Source organism: Chinchilla lanigera, unplaced genomic scaffold (genome assembly GCF_000276665.1).
Source record: "Chinchilla lanigera isolate Chin_1 unplaced genomic scaffold, ChiLan1.0 scaffold00002, whole genome shotgun sequence".
Lineage (NCBI taxonomy): Eukaryota > Metazoa > Chordata > Mammalia > Rodentia > Chinchillidae > Chinchilla > Chinchilla lanigera.
Genome location: NW_004955403.1, coordinates 23617387 through 23637422, shown reverse-complemented (window position 1 = coordinate 23637422; position 20036 = coordinate 23617387). Strand labels below are relative to the sequence as shown.

Sequence of the window (20036 nt, the reverse complement as noted above, 5' to 3'; positions counted from 1 at the left end):
TTTTTTTTTTGGTTTTTCTCCGGTACCGGGAACCGAACTCACGACCTTGCGCTTGCCAGGCAGGCGCTTTTGCCGCTGAGCTAAATCCCCAGCCCCAGAAACTAAATTCTAAATTAGTGTTTTTCAACTTCTATTCCATATGGAAATCACCCAGGAAGCTTAAAATTCTGGTACCTGGACAGCACACCTAGATCCTGTGGCCTAGCCACATGTCAGTGATTCTTATGTGAGAAAAAAGATGGAGAATCACTGCTTTGAGATAGTAACTCTGAAGTATAGTCTTGATGGGTTTAACAATGACGTGAAAATAGCAATGGTAGAGAACCAGTTTAAGAACGCGACAAAAGCCCTGAACCTAATATGATGATGCCTGGCAGACAAGACAGTGAGAACAAACTAATATATCACTAATGACGGGAGTATGACTGGTAGAACTCATCTTACAAGGTGGCAGTGTGAAAGCTTTATAGTCATATCATTGGCCTAGTAAACATGCACTTTGGATTTAGTCGTAGAAAATCAGAAAACACACAATGATGAAGATATAAAGGATCACAACCGGTCAATAATAGATTAGCTTAATCATTATGAAAATCATACAACCATAAAAAATTTCAGTCAAAAGTTAAATGGCATCGGACAATACTTACAACCTATAGAGGAATAAAAGCACCTGCAAAATGGCATGATCAGCACTTTTAACTTAGTCCATATGCTGAGTTTCAGTAGTCAAGGATATATTGACAAAGACCTGAATCACTGTTTGTGTGTAGGGGAGATTTCTTTTAAGAAAAAGTTTCAAAGATTTTATCAGGTTCTCAAAATAAGTCCTAAACATTCTGAAAAATCACGGTGCACTGTAAAAACCTATTTCAAAATAAATAAGTACTAACAACTACTGTTCTAAGTAACTAGACATATTTTTAATTTTGATCTTCAGAACGCTTTGAAGGATGTACCTTTACAAGTTTTCTCATTTTACAAATCCCTTCTTACAATTCTTTAAGAGTGACTGCTTTTATTTATTCTACCCTCGATCCCAATTCTACTTCTGGGAATTTATTCTAAAGAAAAAAGTGGAAACGTTCAGAACATATTCATGTTGTCCATCTGTGCTACTGTTGTTCATCATAGCAAGAGAAAAACAAGGAAACCATTATAGGGACCAGGGTGAAATTAAAGAATAATACTATCACACAAAATAGCATGCGCCTACTTGAATAAAAATATTTAAAGAAACTGAAGATAAAAGTTTAAAAAGCAAGAGCAAATTTTAACTCTTGTTACTCACTATATGACTTTGCACACTTTAACCACCCTAGTCAATTTCTCAGGGTCACTGTGAAGATTCCATAAAAGATCATATCAGAAGGCACTAGAGACTCTCTAGATCGCTGCTCGAGAGCCTCTTTATTTATTTAATTGTTTTGGTACCAGAAATCGAACTCAGGACCTTGCGCTTGCTAGGCAGGCGCTTGTGCAGCTGAGCTATATCCCCGACCCCTCGAGATCCTCTTTAAAGAAATAATGCTTAAGATGAGACCCGAGAGTAAGTAGGTAGCAGGGGTGGGAGTATTACTGCTTCCAAAGGAAAGACCGGAAGGTGGAAGATCTTGCGCATTCCAGACAGGGCTGAGGCATGGCGAAGGCCTGCTTAAAGGCCACTTAGGAGACGACCCCAAGTGGTCAGATCTGATGGTGGCGAGGACAAGGATGGTCACAGTGGGGTGAAAACAGACAAGACATTTAGAAGCAGAAGCTGAAAAGTGGGAGGTGTTGGGGCGATTTCCAGGTGCTTGGCGGGCACAGCTACGGTGGCGTGGACGCGGTACCATCTTCGGAGGGGGGATTCGTGGAGGAAGAGGAGATGCTGGGGGAAGGGAGCTGGTAATGACTCAGATTTGAACTTGCTGAGTCTTAACACACATGAGCTATCCAAGTGGAGACGCAGCAGATCTGCCAATCCGGAGGTCTAAAGAAAGGTCTAAAGGTGGCTGCAAAGCCAGAAGAAAGCACAGGACATAAAGTACCCCTAAAAAGCACCGACACCTAGGATAGGGGAGAGCGTGGCTGTGCCGGGAGGGAAACCAGAAGAGTGCCACGTCGCGGACGCTAAAGGACATGCACAAGGAGGAAGGGCAGGGCGCGTGTCCCAAGGCGGCTGTCAGTGGGGCGCGCGCTTGTAGGGGGCAGTTCCCCCCAGGCCACAGCGGGGTGCGAGGGCGAGGGGAGGACCGCCCAGACCCCCGACTTCGCAGCCGCCGTCCTGGGCGCCGGTAGCACCAGCTCCTTTCAGTGGCTTGGAGCGCTATTCGGGGAGGTTGCAATGTCCGCAGGGCAACGCGCGGAAGGGCTACGAGCAGAAAGACTCACTAGGTTCACGACGTGGCGATGACAGGCACGCCGGCGACCACCTCGGTTCGGGAATCGACCCGGAAGTGGCGTCATTGCCGGAGATAGGGACCTGGCCAGTGGACTACAACTCCCAGGATGTCTGGCGGCAATACGTCACGGAGCGTACCATATCACGGAGCGTACCACAATAAATCTTGTCGGAGGCTAGCAAGGAGGGAAACAGAAGACTCGTTTTCAATAAATTTTTTTGGCTGAGTCTTTTGTATCTCACCCGTCAATTCTGCTATGTGTTCTTCCATACAGATTAGAGCTCTCCTCGTGGCCCCCTGTAGTATCCTTGGAATGGATTCTCCCGTAGCCTGGGCAACGCACCGTCACAAAGCCAGCGGTGCGTGGAACTAGCAGCTGCAGTTCGCCCGCAGTTTTGTCCCCAGGAGGTCGGGGCTCGCGCGATAAGACAACTCCGAGCTGCGGTTGCCCCTTGCCGCAGAGATAACCTGGACTGGCGCTGTGACGTTCTTATCTCGATTGTAGGACCAGGTACCCTGCGGAGAGGTGACTTGGTCCTCACGGACACCGGGTGTTAGTTACCCTTTGGATACCTACCTGCCTACTTCACATCTGTCTTTTCCTAATGGGAAATAATTTGCACATATCCTCGGCCAGAATTTTCTACCCCTTCCGCCCTTACCAACTTTACCATACCTTTTGAAGGGAACATCCCATATTATACTTTGTATTATATTAATTCACACGCAGGAGCCACAGTCCAAACAGGCAAGCACGCTGAGGGTCACTGAAACAACTTGGTTTTAACTCAAGGTCAAAGGTTCTTGCCCTGGATTATAAACTGGGAAGCATAAACCAATGTTTATTTTGTTCACAAGCGTATACCCAGTGCGTGCCTCATAGCTGGTGTTCAAAAACATTAGGATGACATGGAAATAAATATTTTTAGCTCCTGGGGCCTCCTTTGAAGATCATGTTTAATTAAGAAAATTTCTAAGTCAATGTTTGCGTGTTTAATGTGATATTTCAGCTTTGTTTGAAATGATCATTTAAAACAACCTTGCAATGGCAGTCTTCCCTTTAACGAATCCTCACAATTCATTATGGATGTTTTGTTTTGCTCATGTTTTCATCTTACCAGTATAAGTGACCTTTGTCCCCATTTATTTTATGAACTAATTTTCTCAGTCATAGTTTGCCTATTTAAACTTGAAAAACTTCAGCTACTGTGGGGCAATATTTATATGTTTTACATTCTGGAAAGCTAAGTTACAGTTTCAATATGCAATGCAGTATGCTGGTCATTTTATCATTTTATCGTATATAATTATGACTTTAAAATCTACCTTAAATTTCTCCAAAGGATATCATTTGCACAATATTTACATGACTACAGGGTAGTGATTTTATCAGTTCCAGCAGATAAATGGCAGATGATAGCACACACATTCCTTTGTAACTTGTGGACCCTTTTTTTTTTTTTTTTGTTTTGTTTTGTTTTTCTCCGGTACCGGGAACCGAACTCACGACCTTGTGCTTGCCAGGCAGGCACTTTTTGTCGCTGAGCTAAATCCCCAGCCCCAACTTGTGGACCCTTGATTCACATACAGTCAAAGGAGGCCCCGAATGGTGGCGAGTACCTGTAATCCCAGCACTCTGGAGGCTGAGGCAGGAGGATTGTTGCGAGTTCGAAAGCAACCTGGGCCACAAAGTGAGCTCAAGGACAGCCTGAACTGCATAGCGAGACCCTGTCTCAAAAAGACAAAAAAGCAGAACAAACAAACACATACAGTCAAAGGGAGACTTCATGGTGCTGACTTTGAATCTATGTGTTTTCCTCTAGCCCTACAGAGTGGATTCTTTCATCACATAGTTTAGGAACTGTTGTCTTGTAGAGAATATTAAAACTCATAAACTGAAAATTGGATTGAAATTTAATGAGCATGTTTTCCCCTTTATTTTTCAAAGTACAGTAGGATTTTGGTATAAGAAAAACACCCCTAAGGAACCTTTTGAAGTTATCACTACAAGAAGCAACCATGCCTGCAGAAGTAGGGAAGACAGATATGGAGAGGATTGGCCTCTTCAGTGAGATGGGATATACTACTATTGGTGATAAATATATATCAACATTTAATCGTAAGTATATTTAGTATTTTCATAGTGGACTTTTTATGTATGAAATTTCATTTTAAGGCAAAATGATATTTTACATGGTTCGTATTTTATTTTATTTTTTGTCTTTTTTGAGGCAGGATCTCATTATGCAGTTCAGGCTGGTCTTGAGCTCTCTTTGTAGCCCAGGCTGGTCTCAAACTCTCAATGATCCTCCTGCCTCAGCCTCCCAAATGCTGGGGTTACAGGTGTGTGCCACCATGCCCGGCTCATGGTCTGTATTTTAAAGCACTGAGTTCTAAAGTTGACTAACTTATGACACTGCAATAGAATTAAGAAAGAATTTCATTTTGTGAGTAGGAGTCTCATTTTATTGGCTCATCAACCCTCACATAGTATCCTTTTGGTAGCTTTACTTCTTGCCAAAGGTGCATGGGAAGTTTCTTCTGAAATATTTTGCTTTTAGCTTTTTTTTTCTTATTAAAGTGGGACACTCACTCTGCAAAGGGCATTTGAATTTGCATCCAAGAAGGCTATCCATGATCACTTTCCTGGAAATGAAATGCCAAAGAGGTTTTAGAAAAGTCATAATAAATAGAACAAAAGTAAATGTGGTCTTTAAAATATCTCCATTAACTTCTAAAAAAAGAATGTGCGGATATGGAAAGCTCTCTAAGATAAATTGTTAAGCGAGGTGTAGAATAGCGTATATATTATGCTAAGCATTAAAAATGAAAAAAGCGTATATGACATTTACATGAACAGAGCAGGAAATTCTGTCAGACAAAGCTAGCATCATTGGGTATGGGAGAGGAAGTTGAGGGCCATGTGATGGAAGACTTGCTGTGAAAAATATACTATTGAATTTGAAGCCATTAGAATGTAATACTTTTCTAACATATAAGTTAAAAATCAGTGATGCAAATTCACATTTCAGTATCCACTGGAATTAAGGGTTTTATACACTTCAAAAAAGTCTTTACATTTTAGAATGGCTTCCCAAATGAAGCCCTCCAAAATCCAAATTATAAAAGTTCTGAATATTTACAATAACAGTATTTAATAATTTACCTGAATACTAGTATTTCATTGTATAAATACCCAAATTTTGCAATCTAGTCTATTGACAAACGTTTGGGTTGTTATTTCTATAACAGTGAAAGTGCTGTGAACATACTTAGTGGATGTAGATACTCATGTATCTTGAGTATATACCTAGGAGAATTGCTTCAATTTGACTGTGCAACACCCTTCTCCCCAATGCATGCACACTTTTAGTGACACTGCACAATATTTCCTGTAAGTGGGAAATGGTGTGTTGGACCTCTAAGCTCTCTTCCATCTCTACAGTTGAGAATCTGTAACAAGGATCCTGTTCTAAATGCTCAGATGATTTCATGAAAGCCTCTTATTGTCAAAATAGCCTTTCACACAGAGCTTTCAGTGAACATTATGAAGCTGTTTTGGAGCTCAGCCTTGTAACTGGCTCAAATCACATTTGGCAATTTGTCTGTTATTTATTTATTTATTTGGTTTTTCTGAGACAGGGTCTCACTGTAGTTCAGAGTGGCCATGAACTCAGTATGTACCCCATGCTGGCCTCAAACTCGGAGCAATCCTCCTGCCTCAGCCTCCCGAGTGCTGGGATTATAGGCATGCACCGCCATGCCTGGCACTTGTCTGTTATTTTTAATGTCCTTTAATTACTAGTGAGCTCAAAATTATAGTATTCCTAATTTATTTTTAAGGACCTTTTAATGAGGCTGCAAGCAAAAAGAGACAGATGCTACCTGGGGGATCCAAAGAAATGTCACATCTCCAGGCAGGTTATTTTGATCCCCAGTTTGCAAGGATTTTTGAAGGTGAAGGCTATGTAAATATGAATCAAGTAAGGAGACGGTATATGATGGAAGAAGCCAAAAAAAATTTAAGCAAAGCCTTCCTCCCTAGTAGTGGAGAGAAAAAACTGTAAGTATTTGGGAAATAATTTTAAATAGATTTCTTGCATCTTTCTCTACTTAGTTTAAAGTAAATGTTTGTTTTTTGTAGGAATTACTTATGTAAGATTAATTTTTAAGTATGATTCTTAGTGTAGTTCACCTTAGATGGAGATAGTTATATTGAACGATTTTGATTGAAAGGTAATTTTAAGAATATTTTCATGTTATCTTGGTTAATTTTCTCCTGCTGCTGAGACGAAATATCCAACACCCAAAATTAAGCAAGGAAAGGTTTATTTGGCTCACGGTTTGTGGAGGTTTCAGTCCATACTCAGCTGGTTCCAAGGCAGAGTGGCACACAGCAGAGGGCAACATGTTCATGGACGTGAAAAACAACAAAAGCAGCAAGAGCAAAAGTGAGGGAGAAGAAACCTCTTTTCCTCCCTTCTACAGTAAGCAGGCTCCCCCTACCCGGGGGGTGTGTAGCACTCACATAATCTCTATACCTTCCTCTTACACAGGCTCAGGATGAATACAAAGTAAGGACCCTGCCCCCTGCTGAGTCACATAGTTAACCTTCTAAACTCACATTGACACAAGGAACAACATCCCAGAGCGGTAAGGGCATGTCCTTTTCACCCCAGGATGTAGAACTGCTGATCACTTAGCCAAACATTGAGACTCAAGTTGACACAATGTATCAACCATAACATGGTAATTTTGATTACCAATGTCATTGTTCTTTATTAATTTATAATAATAAAATCATAAATAAAATATGAAATGAGGAGAAGTGCTTTTTTTTGGAGACAGGGTTTCACTATGCATTTAAGGCTGGCCTTGAACTCATTTTGTAGCCCAGGCTGGCCTCAAACTTGCAGTGATCCTCCTGCCTCAGCCTCCCGAGTGCTGGGATTACAGGTATGCTAATCATTAGTTTATTAAGACCATGTAGTCTATATTATATTATGCTATATAGCTAAAATTTAAAGGATGATTTTCAGTCATAGTCAAGAATTTTGACTCTCTTGATGTAGAATGTATGATAAATGAAGATTGATTAAAGTCTAATTTTGTAATTATTTTCTATATCTTCTTGAGATTAGTGAAACTATAAACCTACATTTCTGTAACAAAGATGTTTTTCTAACAGGAAATTTTGTCCTCTAAGAAAACATGATTTCTTTATTCAGAGTGAAGAATTTCTTTTTTTGTGTTATTAGCGTTTCGTTTTTTTCAACCTTTCACACTTTGGATAGATAGGAGTTATTTACCCCCCCCCCGGATCGAGAATCGAACTGACAACCTTCCACTTGCTTGGCAGGCGCTGTGCCACTGAGCTAAATCCCCAGTTATTTACTTTTAATACTTACTACTCTTACTGGAGATAATAAGAGTTTAATACTTATTACTATTTACTGGAGTTATTTACTTTTAATCTTATTACTGTTGGACTTCTTCATTTTCTCCTTAGATATAAATTTAGGAATGTGTTTTTTTCTTTTCACTGCTACTTGACTTTTCATATAGCATGTGTATTTTGCCCTTTATATAACTTTGTTCTGCTTTTCAGTCTATTAATTTTGACTCATGGTAATAATTGGGAATTTTTATCTCATATATTAGTTTATGCTTATTTTTATTAGCCAAGAAATAACAGTTGCATAATTACACTACCTTTCCTTTCTTTTAAAAGTACATAGATTGGTAAAAAATATCTGTAATTTAGTGGGTTAGTGGGTTACGAAAGGTGTTTTCAAAAGGAGAGACTGGTGGTATAAAAAAGAAACCTTTATTTAGGCAATTACTCAATATGAAATCATGGAACTTTAGGCATTTTTCTTTTTTTTTTTTGGTTTTTGTTTTTTTTCCGGTATCGGGAACCGAACTCATGACCTTGCGCTTGCCAGGCAGGCGCTTTGCCGCTGAGCTGAATCCCCAGCCCCGGCATTTTTCTTTTTTTTTTTTTTTTTTTTTTTTTGGTTTTTCTCTGGTACCGGGAACCGAACTCACGACTTTGCGCTTGTCAGGCAGGCGCTTTTAGCCACTGAGCTAAATCCCCAGCCCCCGGCATTTTTCTTTTCGTGATTATTTTGTTAGTCTCTCTCCTTGCTAAACTTTAATTTTTAAATATTTGTTTATTATTATTAGCATGTATTAATTTTATACATTCTTGGGGTGTCGTGTAACATTTCAACACGTGTATAGAGTGCACTGATAAAATCTAGTTTCCCTTTATCTACCCCCAACCAGAGGCATTGAATGAATTATAACCGCAGTGACTTTTAATGTTTGCATTGAATCACACTGGAGTTAAATTATGCTTGTGCACAATTGTCCTTTTCTCTGCAATGTAATTGCTTTTTCTCACTGTATTTTAGAATTGTATGACACATGTTCATTTATAAGGATTAATGACAATAAGTAATCCCTTCTGATGGAATTTTTACTTGTAGCTAGAAGTAATAAATAATCAGTGTTGGTATCTAAGTTTTGAAAATTCTAACAAATGTATAGTGTCATCTTTTCATCAATAGTGTTTCATTATTTGTAGGCCATTTGCTCATTCAAAGTCTTATTTTAGTGATAACTATGGAGTTAAAGATTGTGATTACTATTGACATACTTATTTTTAGTGTGAAAATAAAACAGTATTGTACAATGCTGGGTAACAAAATAGTTTGGCTAGAAAAATTTACATAAAAATTGAAGAAAATATTTGATTAATATTCTTTCATACTAAAGTTATAAATGTAACCAAAGTGCATAGAAATTCATTTAAAGACACAGTAAGTTCTGTTCCTTATAGTTAACAGAAGCAATGGGAATGATTCTAACTTTCTAAATATCGTGAGGTTTTACTTATGCAGAACATTTGAAATAAACATAAACAATGAAACATCTCAAAATGTGTGATTTTGAAAAGTAAGAAAAATAAAATCCAATAACTAACATGAATGGATATTTTTTCTTGTCAAAGTCAAGCAAGTCAATTCCATATATATTTTTTTCTCCTTTTTCAATCTTTAACAATTTTTGTTGAACTATATGACATGATATTTGATATTTTAACCTTTTACTTTTTAAAAAACAAAAATAATTGCATTAAAGATGTGGATTAGGAAGCTACTATGGAACGATAGGTGGTCCAGTGCCCTTCTTCAGTGCAGATGTAAAGCCCAGGGACAAATACCAGGCACCTGGAAAGAATTTATACACAAACCCGGGAAAGAAAGGAACAGGATATGGGTAAGATATATTCGATACCTTTGTCCCATTTGTTTTGAATTGTAAAAACTAAAGTGAAATTTAAATTTCTGAACCCTGACGTCATCATTACTCTTTCTTCCTTAGCTATGCAAATGTGACCATAGGCAAACAGTTGTCACACTCGGCTGATTTCTACGATGCAGCAAAGCTAAATTATAAGGTAAAACCATCTATTTTGAATTTTTCAAACTTTCTTTTATTTGGTTGACCTTGAGAATTCACTTGTGATCTAATTGTTCTCTTGGTTTTGAAATTAGCTATTTGAATTTATTTATAGGCTGGGCAATAACTTAGTCTGTTAATATTGTTCAATACCACCTTGACTTGTGACCCCAGAGAACTTTAGTTTTCAGGTGCATTTTTCTTTATCTTGGTATTTAGTAAATCATCTAAGTCAGTGACACATGTTTGAAAGTAGAAGTACAATTTACAGAATACTTCAGTCTATTCCAGATTCAACTAGGTCTGGGCTTGTCTGCGAATGGGCTTTTAACATGGAAAATTTTGATATTTTGGGGATTCTTTCCTTTCCCAATTGAAATAATTTCTTTGTTTGGTAGCTTGTCAATTTTATAGGTGAAAAACATGGAGAGTAAATTAACTAATTTAAACCACAAACATGAACAAAAAGCAGTGTGACATAACACATGTCACTTTTCTGCTTGTACTCAGTGTTTCTATATTTCAGGTAGTTGATCTTTCATGAAGCGAGAAACAAACAAAAAAAGAAAGAGTAAAATACCTTCCAGTTCTCGCTTGCTAACATTTCTTCCGCAAAAGTACAAGAATAACCTGTCATGAACTAAAGAGGACAGTGCCAAAGCCAAGGCAGAGAGGCTGCATGTTAGGGTTTTTTGCTACCTCATAACTACTGAGTGTATTTTAAGTGATACAGTTTCTCTGCTGGCCCTGAAAATGAACGTTTTCTTACAGATTCTATTTGTAAGAATCAATTTTGTTAATTAGCAAACATGTGGAGAGGTAGCTATTGATCTAAGATTCTTCACATGCAGAGAAAATTGTTTTTAAAAATGTATTTCACATATGAAACTTTAATGTTTTTATTTAGGAAAAATTTGACTCTCAAGGTAAAAGGGTTGAACCCAAAGCAACCCTTTCTCAGTAGTGGAATTGATCTATGTAAAATATTTGTCCTTGTCTCTAAAAAACTAATTAAATAGTATTTTTGCTCTAAGGAAATTTAAAAATGCACATTAAACTAGCTAGGAGTTGAACCTAAGGCCTCACACATGGTAGAAAAATAATCTACTACTGAGGTGCACCCCAAGCCCTGAATCTACATATTAAAATTTAAAAGAAGATTTGACTTTAAGTCATTTCCAATTTGTATACCTCATGCCTTATAATTTCAAATGCTTTAATTTACAGAAAGAAAATGAAGAACACCATCGTTTACTGAAAGGGGCACCTTTCAAGTTAAACCTTTACCCAAGGGAATATTTTGACAGTAATCCTTATTTTTCTGATAAACCTTTACCTCCAATTAAAAGTGAAGAGAAGAAACAGTTGTCTCCAAAATCTTTTAAACCCTCTTCTCCTGGTAAAAAGGTAAGTTAAAATTTTTAGAATAAAAAAGTAAACATTATAAAGAAATATTGCCTTTTGCTGTAAAATCGTCTTATTACCCACTTGAATGATAAACTTTTCTTTGTGTGGATGCTAAGAATTGTGAAACCCATTTTTACAAAATTATATAAAGCCACAAAGCCTAGCTAGTATAAGGGATAAAGATCTTGTAATAAAGTAATTACAAAGCACTTCAAATGTATTTGAATTTACATTTTTAAAATGACTCTTTGGTTTTATTTTTTATTTTTATTTATTTATTTTTTGACACTTTGGTTTTAAAGCCTAGTTGTTTTTTTTGTTTGTTTGTTTGTTTTTTTTTTTTTCCTGATGCTTTTTTTTTTTTTTGGGTTTTTCTCCAGTACCGAGAACCAAACTTAACGACCTTGCGCTTGCCAGGCAGGCGCTTTTGCCGCTGAGCTAAATCCCCAGCCTTTTTTTTTTTTTTTTTTTTTAAAACCTAGCCATCCATAATTTTTGAAATGGTAACTAAAAGTATCTCTCTGCCCCAGAAATTTACAACCTGTGGAAATAAAAATAAAAATGCTCTATTTGGAAACCTTGGTTTATCCTTTGTCTTTTTTTCTTTCTGTGAGTTACCGATTCATTTTCTCTGTGGATTTTCTCCTAGGATCTTTGTATTTTTGAAGCTGACTTGCAAAATCTGTTCCTGTATTAAGGATACTGTTCCTTTGTCAACTTTGTTGAAATTAATTTTTCTAATCTGTTGGGTCTTTGACTTTGGTTATGCCATTTTGTGATGTCTAGAAATTTAATAATTTTGTATAGTCAAATTTATCAATCCTTGTGGTGATGCTCAAGTCTTTTTAAAAATGGCCCTTTTTTTACTATCATATCAGAATAATATGCCTTCTTGACTTTTTATATTAGCCTGATCTTTTTCCTTTTAAATCTTTAAATGTATTATACTCTAAAGAGCGAGGTAAGGATTTAGCATTTATGTTTTTCGAAATGTCGCTCTGGAGGCGTGATGAAGGTTTGAGGAGGGTGGACGTGTGCTGGGTCGTGGCTGTAGTGGCAGTTTCAAGGGTAGATGGAGCCATCAGACCTCACAGAAGCGCACACTAGAAACAGGTGCAGTTTATTCTATGTCAGACTTCAATAAAACTGATTTTTTTAAAAAACATTTTTCCTAATCTCCCTGATAGAACAATTCATTTTAACACCTCTACTTTGAAATACCATCTTCATGAAATCAGATTTCTTGTCCTTGAGTATATAGTTTTGAATTTTCATTCTATTTGAGTGATCTGCTTATTTCTGCCAAATCACTTTTAATTACTATTAAATGTAATATTAAGGGATCTAACCTCTTTTTGTTGCTCTTTGAAATATTTACATCAACTATTATCTAATTTTTATTTTCTAGAACTTACTTTGTAAAGCTTAAAAACCCAGAAAACTTCTTATACTTTGCTATAAAATTAAATCTTTAGTTTTTTTAATGTATTAATACATTTATAATATGAATCTTCTGGTCTAGGAATTAACCAGTTGTAGAAGCCTTCTTCTTTTATGTGTAGCTCTTGTACAAGTTTACATCTTACATCAGACAGATTTACGTATTTTATATTTATTTCTAGTTACATTAAGGTCTGGTCAGTAGTCTCCCATCACATTTTCCTTTACTTGTCTCTACAAAACAATTGATTTTTATAAGTAACTGCCGCATCATTAAATTTCATGTTCTAAGTGGTATTGCTAATTCTTTTGGGATTTTCAGGTATATGATTATATTATCGGCAAATAATTTTGCTACTTTTCCAATATTTGCATATTTTATGTAATGCTTATCTAATTGCTCGGTATAGCAGTAGTGGTCATTCTTGCCTTAATCTTGATTTTAATCGGGATGCTTCTAGTTTATATTTTTATAGATGCTAAAAACAGGAATAACTGAGGAGCATATGTTGTATTTCACTGAATTTTATCATCAGGCATGTGTTGAATCTTATAAATTGGTACAGTACATTTATATTATCTTTTTATTTATTATAAGATGAATAGTTTCCTGGAATTAATCTCACTTGTTATATTAAACTTTCATACTCTTTTCTATTTGCTAATATTTTATAAGTAGTGTTGCACTAGTAATTTTTTTTTTTTTGAGGTACCAGGGTTTGAACTCACGACCTTGCACTTGCCAGGCAGGCACTTATGCCACTGAGCTAAATCCCCAGCCCTGTGCACTAGTGATTTTTTCTTTTGGTGCTAGGGATTGGATACAGGGTCCTGTACATGTTAAGCAACTGCTCTGTGGCTAAACTATACTCACAGCCCTTGCATTAATTTGAAATGTGATTGTACTTTTTTAATGATTTATTTTTGTAAAAGTGGATGCTGGCATCTTAAAATTATTGGGGAAAATTCCTTCCTTTCTCTGTTCTATAACAGCTTAAATAGCATGAGAAATTTCTTTTCCTTGAAGACATAAAAAAATTCCCCTGAGATGTGTTCTGGGTGTAGCCCTATCACAGGGTGGCTCTTGGCTTACTTTCTCCTTTCTTGCATGATGCCTCTCTGTTCTCTATGTTTTCTATCTCTTTTTGGTCAATTTTGAGCATTAATTTTTTCTTAGAAAATCATTCATTTCATTCAGGTTTTCAAATTTATTAACACAGAAGCTTACAAAGATCTTAAATGTTTTAATATTCTATATAGATATAGTATAGATTTATCCCCCTTTTTTTTCTTCAATACTTGGAAGTGAACCCAGGGCCTTTGCATTGAGCTATATCTTAGGTCCTTTTTCAGTTTTCATTTTGAGACAAAGTCTTGTTAATCACTAAGTTGCCCAGGCTGGGTTTGGCCCCACAGTCTTCCTGACTCAGCCTCCCAGAGTTCTGGGATGACAGGTATGTGCTACCATGCCTGGCTTTCTTTTTTCTTAATTCTAGTATTGCTTAATTTATTATTTTTTCTTTACCTGGGGTTGAGCCCAGGGCATTGCACATGCTATTTGAGTGCCCCACTGAGCCGCTTCTCCTGTTTATTTCCTGAGACTGCAGCTTACTGAGTTGTTCAGGCCTCAAACTTGCTGTCTTCCTGCTTCAGCCTCCTGCATAGCTGGGATTACAGACATATTCCATCACACTTGGCTTTCATGTATTCTTAAGCATCATTTGGCAGGTTTATTCCACCAAGAATGTATACATCAGGAAAAGAAAAACTTTTATAAATATTTTAAAACTAAATTTATTGAGACATCATGAGATTAATACGTTACCTTTGTCCTCTACAAGTATAAGAGGTGCTGAACGTGGTAGCCGTTAGCTTCCAGATGAAGTATATATGTATGTGTATTGCTGAAGTGTGTATGTTTCTCTCTCTCTCTCTCTCTCTATATATATATATATATATATATATATATATAATTAATTTTGCTTTTCTACTTTAAATTGTTTTACTTTTCTTAAATATCCTTATTATTTTGTTCAAATCCATGTATTTTCTATTTGGAGAACTTGAAAAGTTATAAGCATGTCTTTCAAATGATTAGTTTGGCTTCAGGTAGTTTTGGCTCAGACACTACAAGCCAGAGGATGTCTAGCTAAATGGGGAGGGGCAGGATATAATTCTGTAGCTTTTTAAAATGACTGTAGCATATAAAGACAAAAATCCTGACAAATGAATTTAAAAATCAAATATTTATTTGTCTTGTATGTAAGTGGAAAAAATCCCTAACTAGATTAACAAAGTATAAAGTAGGTCATGTTTCCCCTCACCTTCAATTTCCATGTGTTACTCCTTCATCTGAGGGGTTACATGTTCCCCGTCATTGCCTGGAATTTTGTATACCCGTGCTAATTCCAGGCTCAGTTTCTTTTCATATCAAAATATATGAAGTACATTGCATTCCCTCCGTAACAGGTCCCCAGGTGATAGGCTGATCAGATGAACTTTCATCAAAATATTGATGCTTGGCAACAGCTCAGACCATATTACAAACATTTTCATTTCTATTGATTTGGAATTAGTAGTGTCTTAACCTTAGAAAATTGCTGGTAGGGAGACCCTTTGCTGGTATTTGAATCAGACAGTGTAGATAAGTTACTTGGAATGTAAGACTAACTCCATAAGCTACAAAAGTATGTATGAACTTCTTCACATCCTAATTTTATAAAATTATAATAAATTGTCTTGTTTTTACTTGTAGGCTGGTGGAATGAAGGCAGGAACTTTTGATCCTTACCCATCACATTCTGCTGACCCTTACATGGTTAAATTGGAAAAGGATATTTCCAAGAAAGATGCTAAGATTTTCCATCCAACAGGTGGACTAAAAAGCCGACCAGTTGAAAGTATAATGGCTCTGAATGTCAGAAGGTAGGAAATCTTATGTTTAGCCCACCCAAGAAAATATTTTCAACTTTTAGACTTCCTTAGAATAATCTTTTATTTATGCATTTCTGAAAATAACAAATTTGAGTAATTTTAGTACTTTCAGCCTTTTCCATATACCTGCCTTCACCTGGAGAAGGCACTCATTTGAAGCTACTTAGCTACTGTATTTGTCTTTCAGTTAGCAGTACACGTCCACATTGGCTGTTTCTCGAAGGAGTATCTCACCAATTGTGAAGAATCGAAATGATCCTTAAGGGTTCTGTCCTTAACTCTAAAGTAACCTCCTTGAAAACAGGAACTATTCTGGCTAATTAAAAATGCAGATATTACACAATGCTTTGAGAAAAAGTATATGTATATTATTAAATATTATATGGGTTCAAATGTTTGATATATAGAACTGAAGGCCCTTTGCAATTTGGCTGTAGCCCTGTATTGTGCTGTCCTCCCCTACTGAAATCTATCCTTTGCCTCAGCCACCTGAAACGCATACACTATTTTTTAGCTGCCCTGATGAGTTACTAGTAAGTTTGTTCCTTCTGCCTTCTGCCTTCTTTCTATAATCTCTGCTATAAAACCTTTACTAATGTCTTCAGATGGAGCCTGTACTGAACTTCTTTATCTACATAACCTGTGTCTTTTATGCCACAATCATTTTGTATATTATACCTTATATTTTATGTATGTAATTGTTTGATTATTATATTCTTCATAATATTTCGATATTTTTTAAATGGCAAGTGCTTAAAGGGTTTATTAAATGAAGTTATTTCTGAGTATATGTGTATGTCAATAGCGTTGACTGCAGATGAACATATGGCCCTTAACCTATGATTATTACATGTATATTTGATCTAAACCAGGGGTATATCTCATTAGGAATGTTGGAATTGATATCTTTGCCATGAATTTATTTATTTTTTGAGACTGGATCTCACTGTGTGGTCAGCCTGGCTCACACTTGGCATCCTCAGGCCTCAGCCTGCCATGTGGCCAGGATGGCAGGTGTGCACCACCACACCCACCTATTTCAGGAATTCATTTTCATTGAGTAATGACATGGCAACTATCTGAAAACACAGTACATTCATATTTCATGTCAAATAAAATAACCACTCCTCCAAACTCCGATACAAAATGCTTTGACCAAAAGCCCTAAATACCGACATCATCATCAGATGATAAATACAAGTCAAATTATGTGCTGTTATAAGGGAGGTAAATGTAGGGAAAATAAGTAGTCCTCTTAGATGCAGTATGTAGCTAATTCAGGCCTTTCAAGCTACTATGCGCTGCTGATTCCTTATGTGGATTCAATGAATAGTTTGGGGGATGTATTTTGAATGGCGATAACACAGATGGTGATGCAACTGATTTATTCATATTTCAGCTACTTTTCAAAATACTTTGGTGAAAATTTTGTGAAGAAAGTTGACCTAGCAAAATTCAAATTTTCTGGTTTTTTTGTTGTTGTTGTTTTGTTTTTTCCGGTACTGGGAATCGAACTCAGGACCTCGCGCTTGCCAGGCAGACACTGCGCCATTGAGCTAAAACCCCAGCCCTGAAATTTTCTGAAAAAATAAAACTGATCTGTTCCTCTGAGTTTCCTTCATATAGCTGAGTGATACACCTGAAATCGGGGGAATTTGTACAGTTTAATTAAACTGTTGTCTACAGGAATAATATCCTGTGCTGGCTTGTTAGTATTGAATTCGGAAACAGGAAATACGGAGCTTTCCCCATGTCCTATGCCTGCTATCCTTACCCTGCATGACTGTATCTCTTAGGACAGACAGTAAAATTGAATTTACCTCCTCACACCCACCCTAGCTAGGTGGAAGTTTATGTGGTTGTAGAGAGTGCTTCCAGGTATTCTGTGTTCCTTTCTACCCAGAGGAAAAAACCGCAGGAAGTTCTGTGCCATCCAAGCACATATGTTCACAGCAAGGAAAAAGAGAAAAGTAACTGACTCTTTCGAAAAATCAGTTTTATCTTCTGTTTAGTAACTTTCTTTATTGAAAACTTTCTGTTTGTATCATCTCAAGTATTTATTCATATTTCAGCTCAAAATTTGGCTTCACTATACTAATTTTGAAACTAGAAAACTTTCGGATATAGCAGTTAAAATTTATTCCATAATTGTTTTCCCTCAAATTACATATTATAAAAATATCTGACTTTATTAGAGAGAAGTTTTAGTGAGAAAAAGTCCTGTATCTAGATTGTGAATGTTTTTAAACCATAGTAATTTAAAAACTTTAACTCAAAAATGTTTATAAGAATGTATTAACCTGCACCTATAAAATTAAATGTGCTTCTTTCTCCAAATTTTAGGGCACTGAATATGAAGAATTACAAGACTGCTTCGGTCCAGTCGTATTAACAGCTGAAAGACAAGTATCTTCCTGGATCCTAACTACCAGCAACTCATATCAGGAGATGATTATTTGAAAAAGATTGAAAAGTTTGTATAACAGCTGGCCCAAGAATTTAAAAGAAATTTAAAACTGCAACTGTGCCTTTTCTTTCTGACTTTAGTACTGCTACTTAATATTGTTTGCTAATAATATGTGATTGCTGACCTATGGTTTTAGATCTATGTTTCTAAGCACAATATAATGTTTTGAAATTTTATAAAATCTTCAAACATGTTCTGTTTGAAGATTATCTGCATAAATTTCTCTTTTCTCTGCATAATTTTCTCTACCCAGCAAGACCCTGTCTCAGAAAAAGCTTTTATTTAAAGCTTTTATTCCTAGTGTTACAATATTGCAGATTTGGAAGCTAGGGGTAGAGGGTGGGGGCTGGAGCCAGGGTGGAAATTACATAGCAAATTCTCGGTGAGTGTTCTTAGTGGTACATATTTGACAGTTGTACTGATAGTTCCCTAAGTGTCATAGCGTATCACAACACTCCACATCAGAGATAAACATTAAACCCATTCATAGTGCATGATTCATGCACATATCCATTACTGCACTGAGACAGCTGTTTAAATATATGTGGTATGATGCCTTCTATTTATACTTTATGCAGATAATCAGATTATTTACCCAGTGGCACTCTGAGATGAGCAGAGGTGGTAGGATGCATTGTTGGCTCAGATCTTATGGCTAGCAAGAAGGATGAGCTTTGCCTTCTGCGTCCTCTGCTGCTCTTCTCTAGCTGTCCAGAGCGGCCTCTCCTGGTGCGTCCTACCTCAGGCCTATCCTCGAGTTCCCACATGTCACTTCTCTTTCACCTGCCAGTACTCTTTTAAAAATACCTGCTTTTAAAATATATTAGTGTAAGTGATAGTGCGGTCTATACACACAGTCTTCATCTACCAGGGGCTGGGGCAGGGGGCATTTGTGTGAAATACATTTGTATTAAAAAGAGAAATTTAAGATATCTAAAATATGTTGGGGAAGTTATTTTCTATCAGTGGTGCTTGCTTAACGCTTATCCCTCTGCCAGGTCAGGTTTCTCAGAGCTGGAAATGAGACTGGAGAGAGGCTGTAAAGCTCTTCCTCTCTGGGGCTCATTCTTACTCCTGCAGAGGGGAGCTGTATAAAGCCAGATTTATTTTTCTGAGACAGGGTCTTGCTGGGTAGTTCAGGTTGGCCTTGAACTCACTATGTACCCCAGGCTGGCCTCGAACTCACTGTGGTCTTCCTGCCTCAGCCTTCTGAGTGCGGGGATTACAAGCATGCCTTACTACATTTGGAAAATCAGATATATTTCTGACTTTTGAAGAGGGGGAAGGTAGTACACAGAATTTTTACTGTTAGTAAATTTGTAAGTTTTCATGCTTTATAATCCATCAGTGGTCAGTGGACATCATGAAAACACTATCACAAGTACAGTGTGCTTCAAAGGTGCCATTTGTGTTCAGAATAGGAAGAGCATTACCAGGTGGACATAACTGAATCATATTTATAGCTTTGTGTTAATATTACCAAGTAAACTTTATAAATATATGTATTCTTCTGAGATAATGGATTCATATTTATAGATAGTATTAAAAACTGCACCACTACCTATTTTAACTTTGTCTTTTGTTAGCTGCAGTTTTCCTAGTGTGTCCTTTAAAGCAATGCATACTTTACATAAGACTCATAAAGGGAACATCTTCTGATAGCCTTACTGAAGGTTGTAAGTATGCAATTGGCAGGTTTTATCTACAGGTTACATACTCATACCAATTTACAGAAAAAATAAATACAGACACCGGTAACAGGAATAGTGAAGCAGATAAACAAATTAAGATTCCTGAGTGTCAGGAGAGGAATACACATTTGATTTATGGGGTAACAGCAGAGGTGTCCATTTTTTACTTTCTTGCAACTACTATTTATTCTTTTAGGTTTGAAAATAAACATACTGGGTAGTTTCCTGGGAAACAACTTCATTGTT

General features: G+C 36.7%; 2 protein-coding genes across 8 annotated transcripts in view; one reads left to right on the top strand and one right to left on the bottom strand.

Moving 5' to 3' along the window:
* The window catches only part of Ufsp2 (UFM1-specific peptidase 2), a 20463-nt gene extending 18007 nt beyond the window's left edge, over positions 1-2456 (bottom strand). Inside the window, exon 1 of one of the 2 annotated variants that reach the window (XM_005373464.1) lies at positions 2374-2456. The gene's annotated coding sequence lies outside the window, so the exon portion shown is untranslated. The remainder of the gene's footprint in view (positions 1-2373) is intronic. The other variant, XM_005373465.1, reaches the window with a different exon arrangement.
* Positions 2457-2733: 277 nt separating this feature from the next.
* On the top strand, positions 2734-19659 carry LOC102025310 (chromosome unknown open reading frame, human C4orf47). Of its 6 annotated transcripts, none has more exons than XM_005373459.2 (8): positions 2734-2895; positions 4338-4503; positions 6228-6447; positions 9531-9668; positions 9774-9849; positions 11079-11258; positions 15454-15623; positions 17976-19659. In XM_005373459.2, the coding sequence occupies exons 2-8, from the start codon at positions 4404-4406 to the stop codon at positions 18022-18024; spliced, it is 933 nt and encodes a 310-aa protein (XP_005373516.1). In that variant the 5' UTR covers positions 2734-2895; positions 4338-4403; the 3' UTR covers positions 18025-19659. The 6 variants fall into 6 exon arrangements, with proteins under 6 accessions (XP_005373516.1, XP_005373515.1, XP_013368393.1 ...); XM_005373458.2 differs by having other exon boundaries at positions 4333-4503; XM_013512939.1 differs by having other exon boundaries at positions 2734-2910.
* The last annotated feature ends 377 nt before the right edge of the window (positions 19660-20036 follow it).

Coding starts and splice junctions, on each gene's coding strand:
- LOC102025310 (XM_005373459.2), top strand. CDS start 4,404: ATGCCTGCAGAAGTAGGGAAGACAGATATGGAGAGGATTGGCCTCTTC. Junction 6,448..9,530: donor AGTAGTGGAGAGAAAAAACT/GTAAGTATTTGG, acceptor ATTGCATTAAAG/ATGTGGATTAGGAAGCTACT. Junction 11,259..15,453: donor CCTCTTCTCCTGGTAAAAAG/GTAAGTTAAAAT, acceptor TTTTACTTGTAG/GCTGGTGGAATGAAGGCAGG.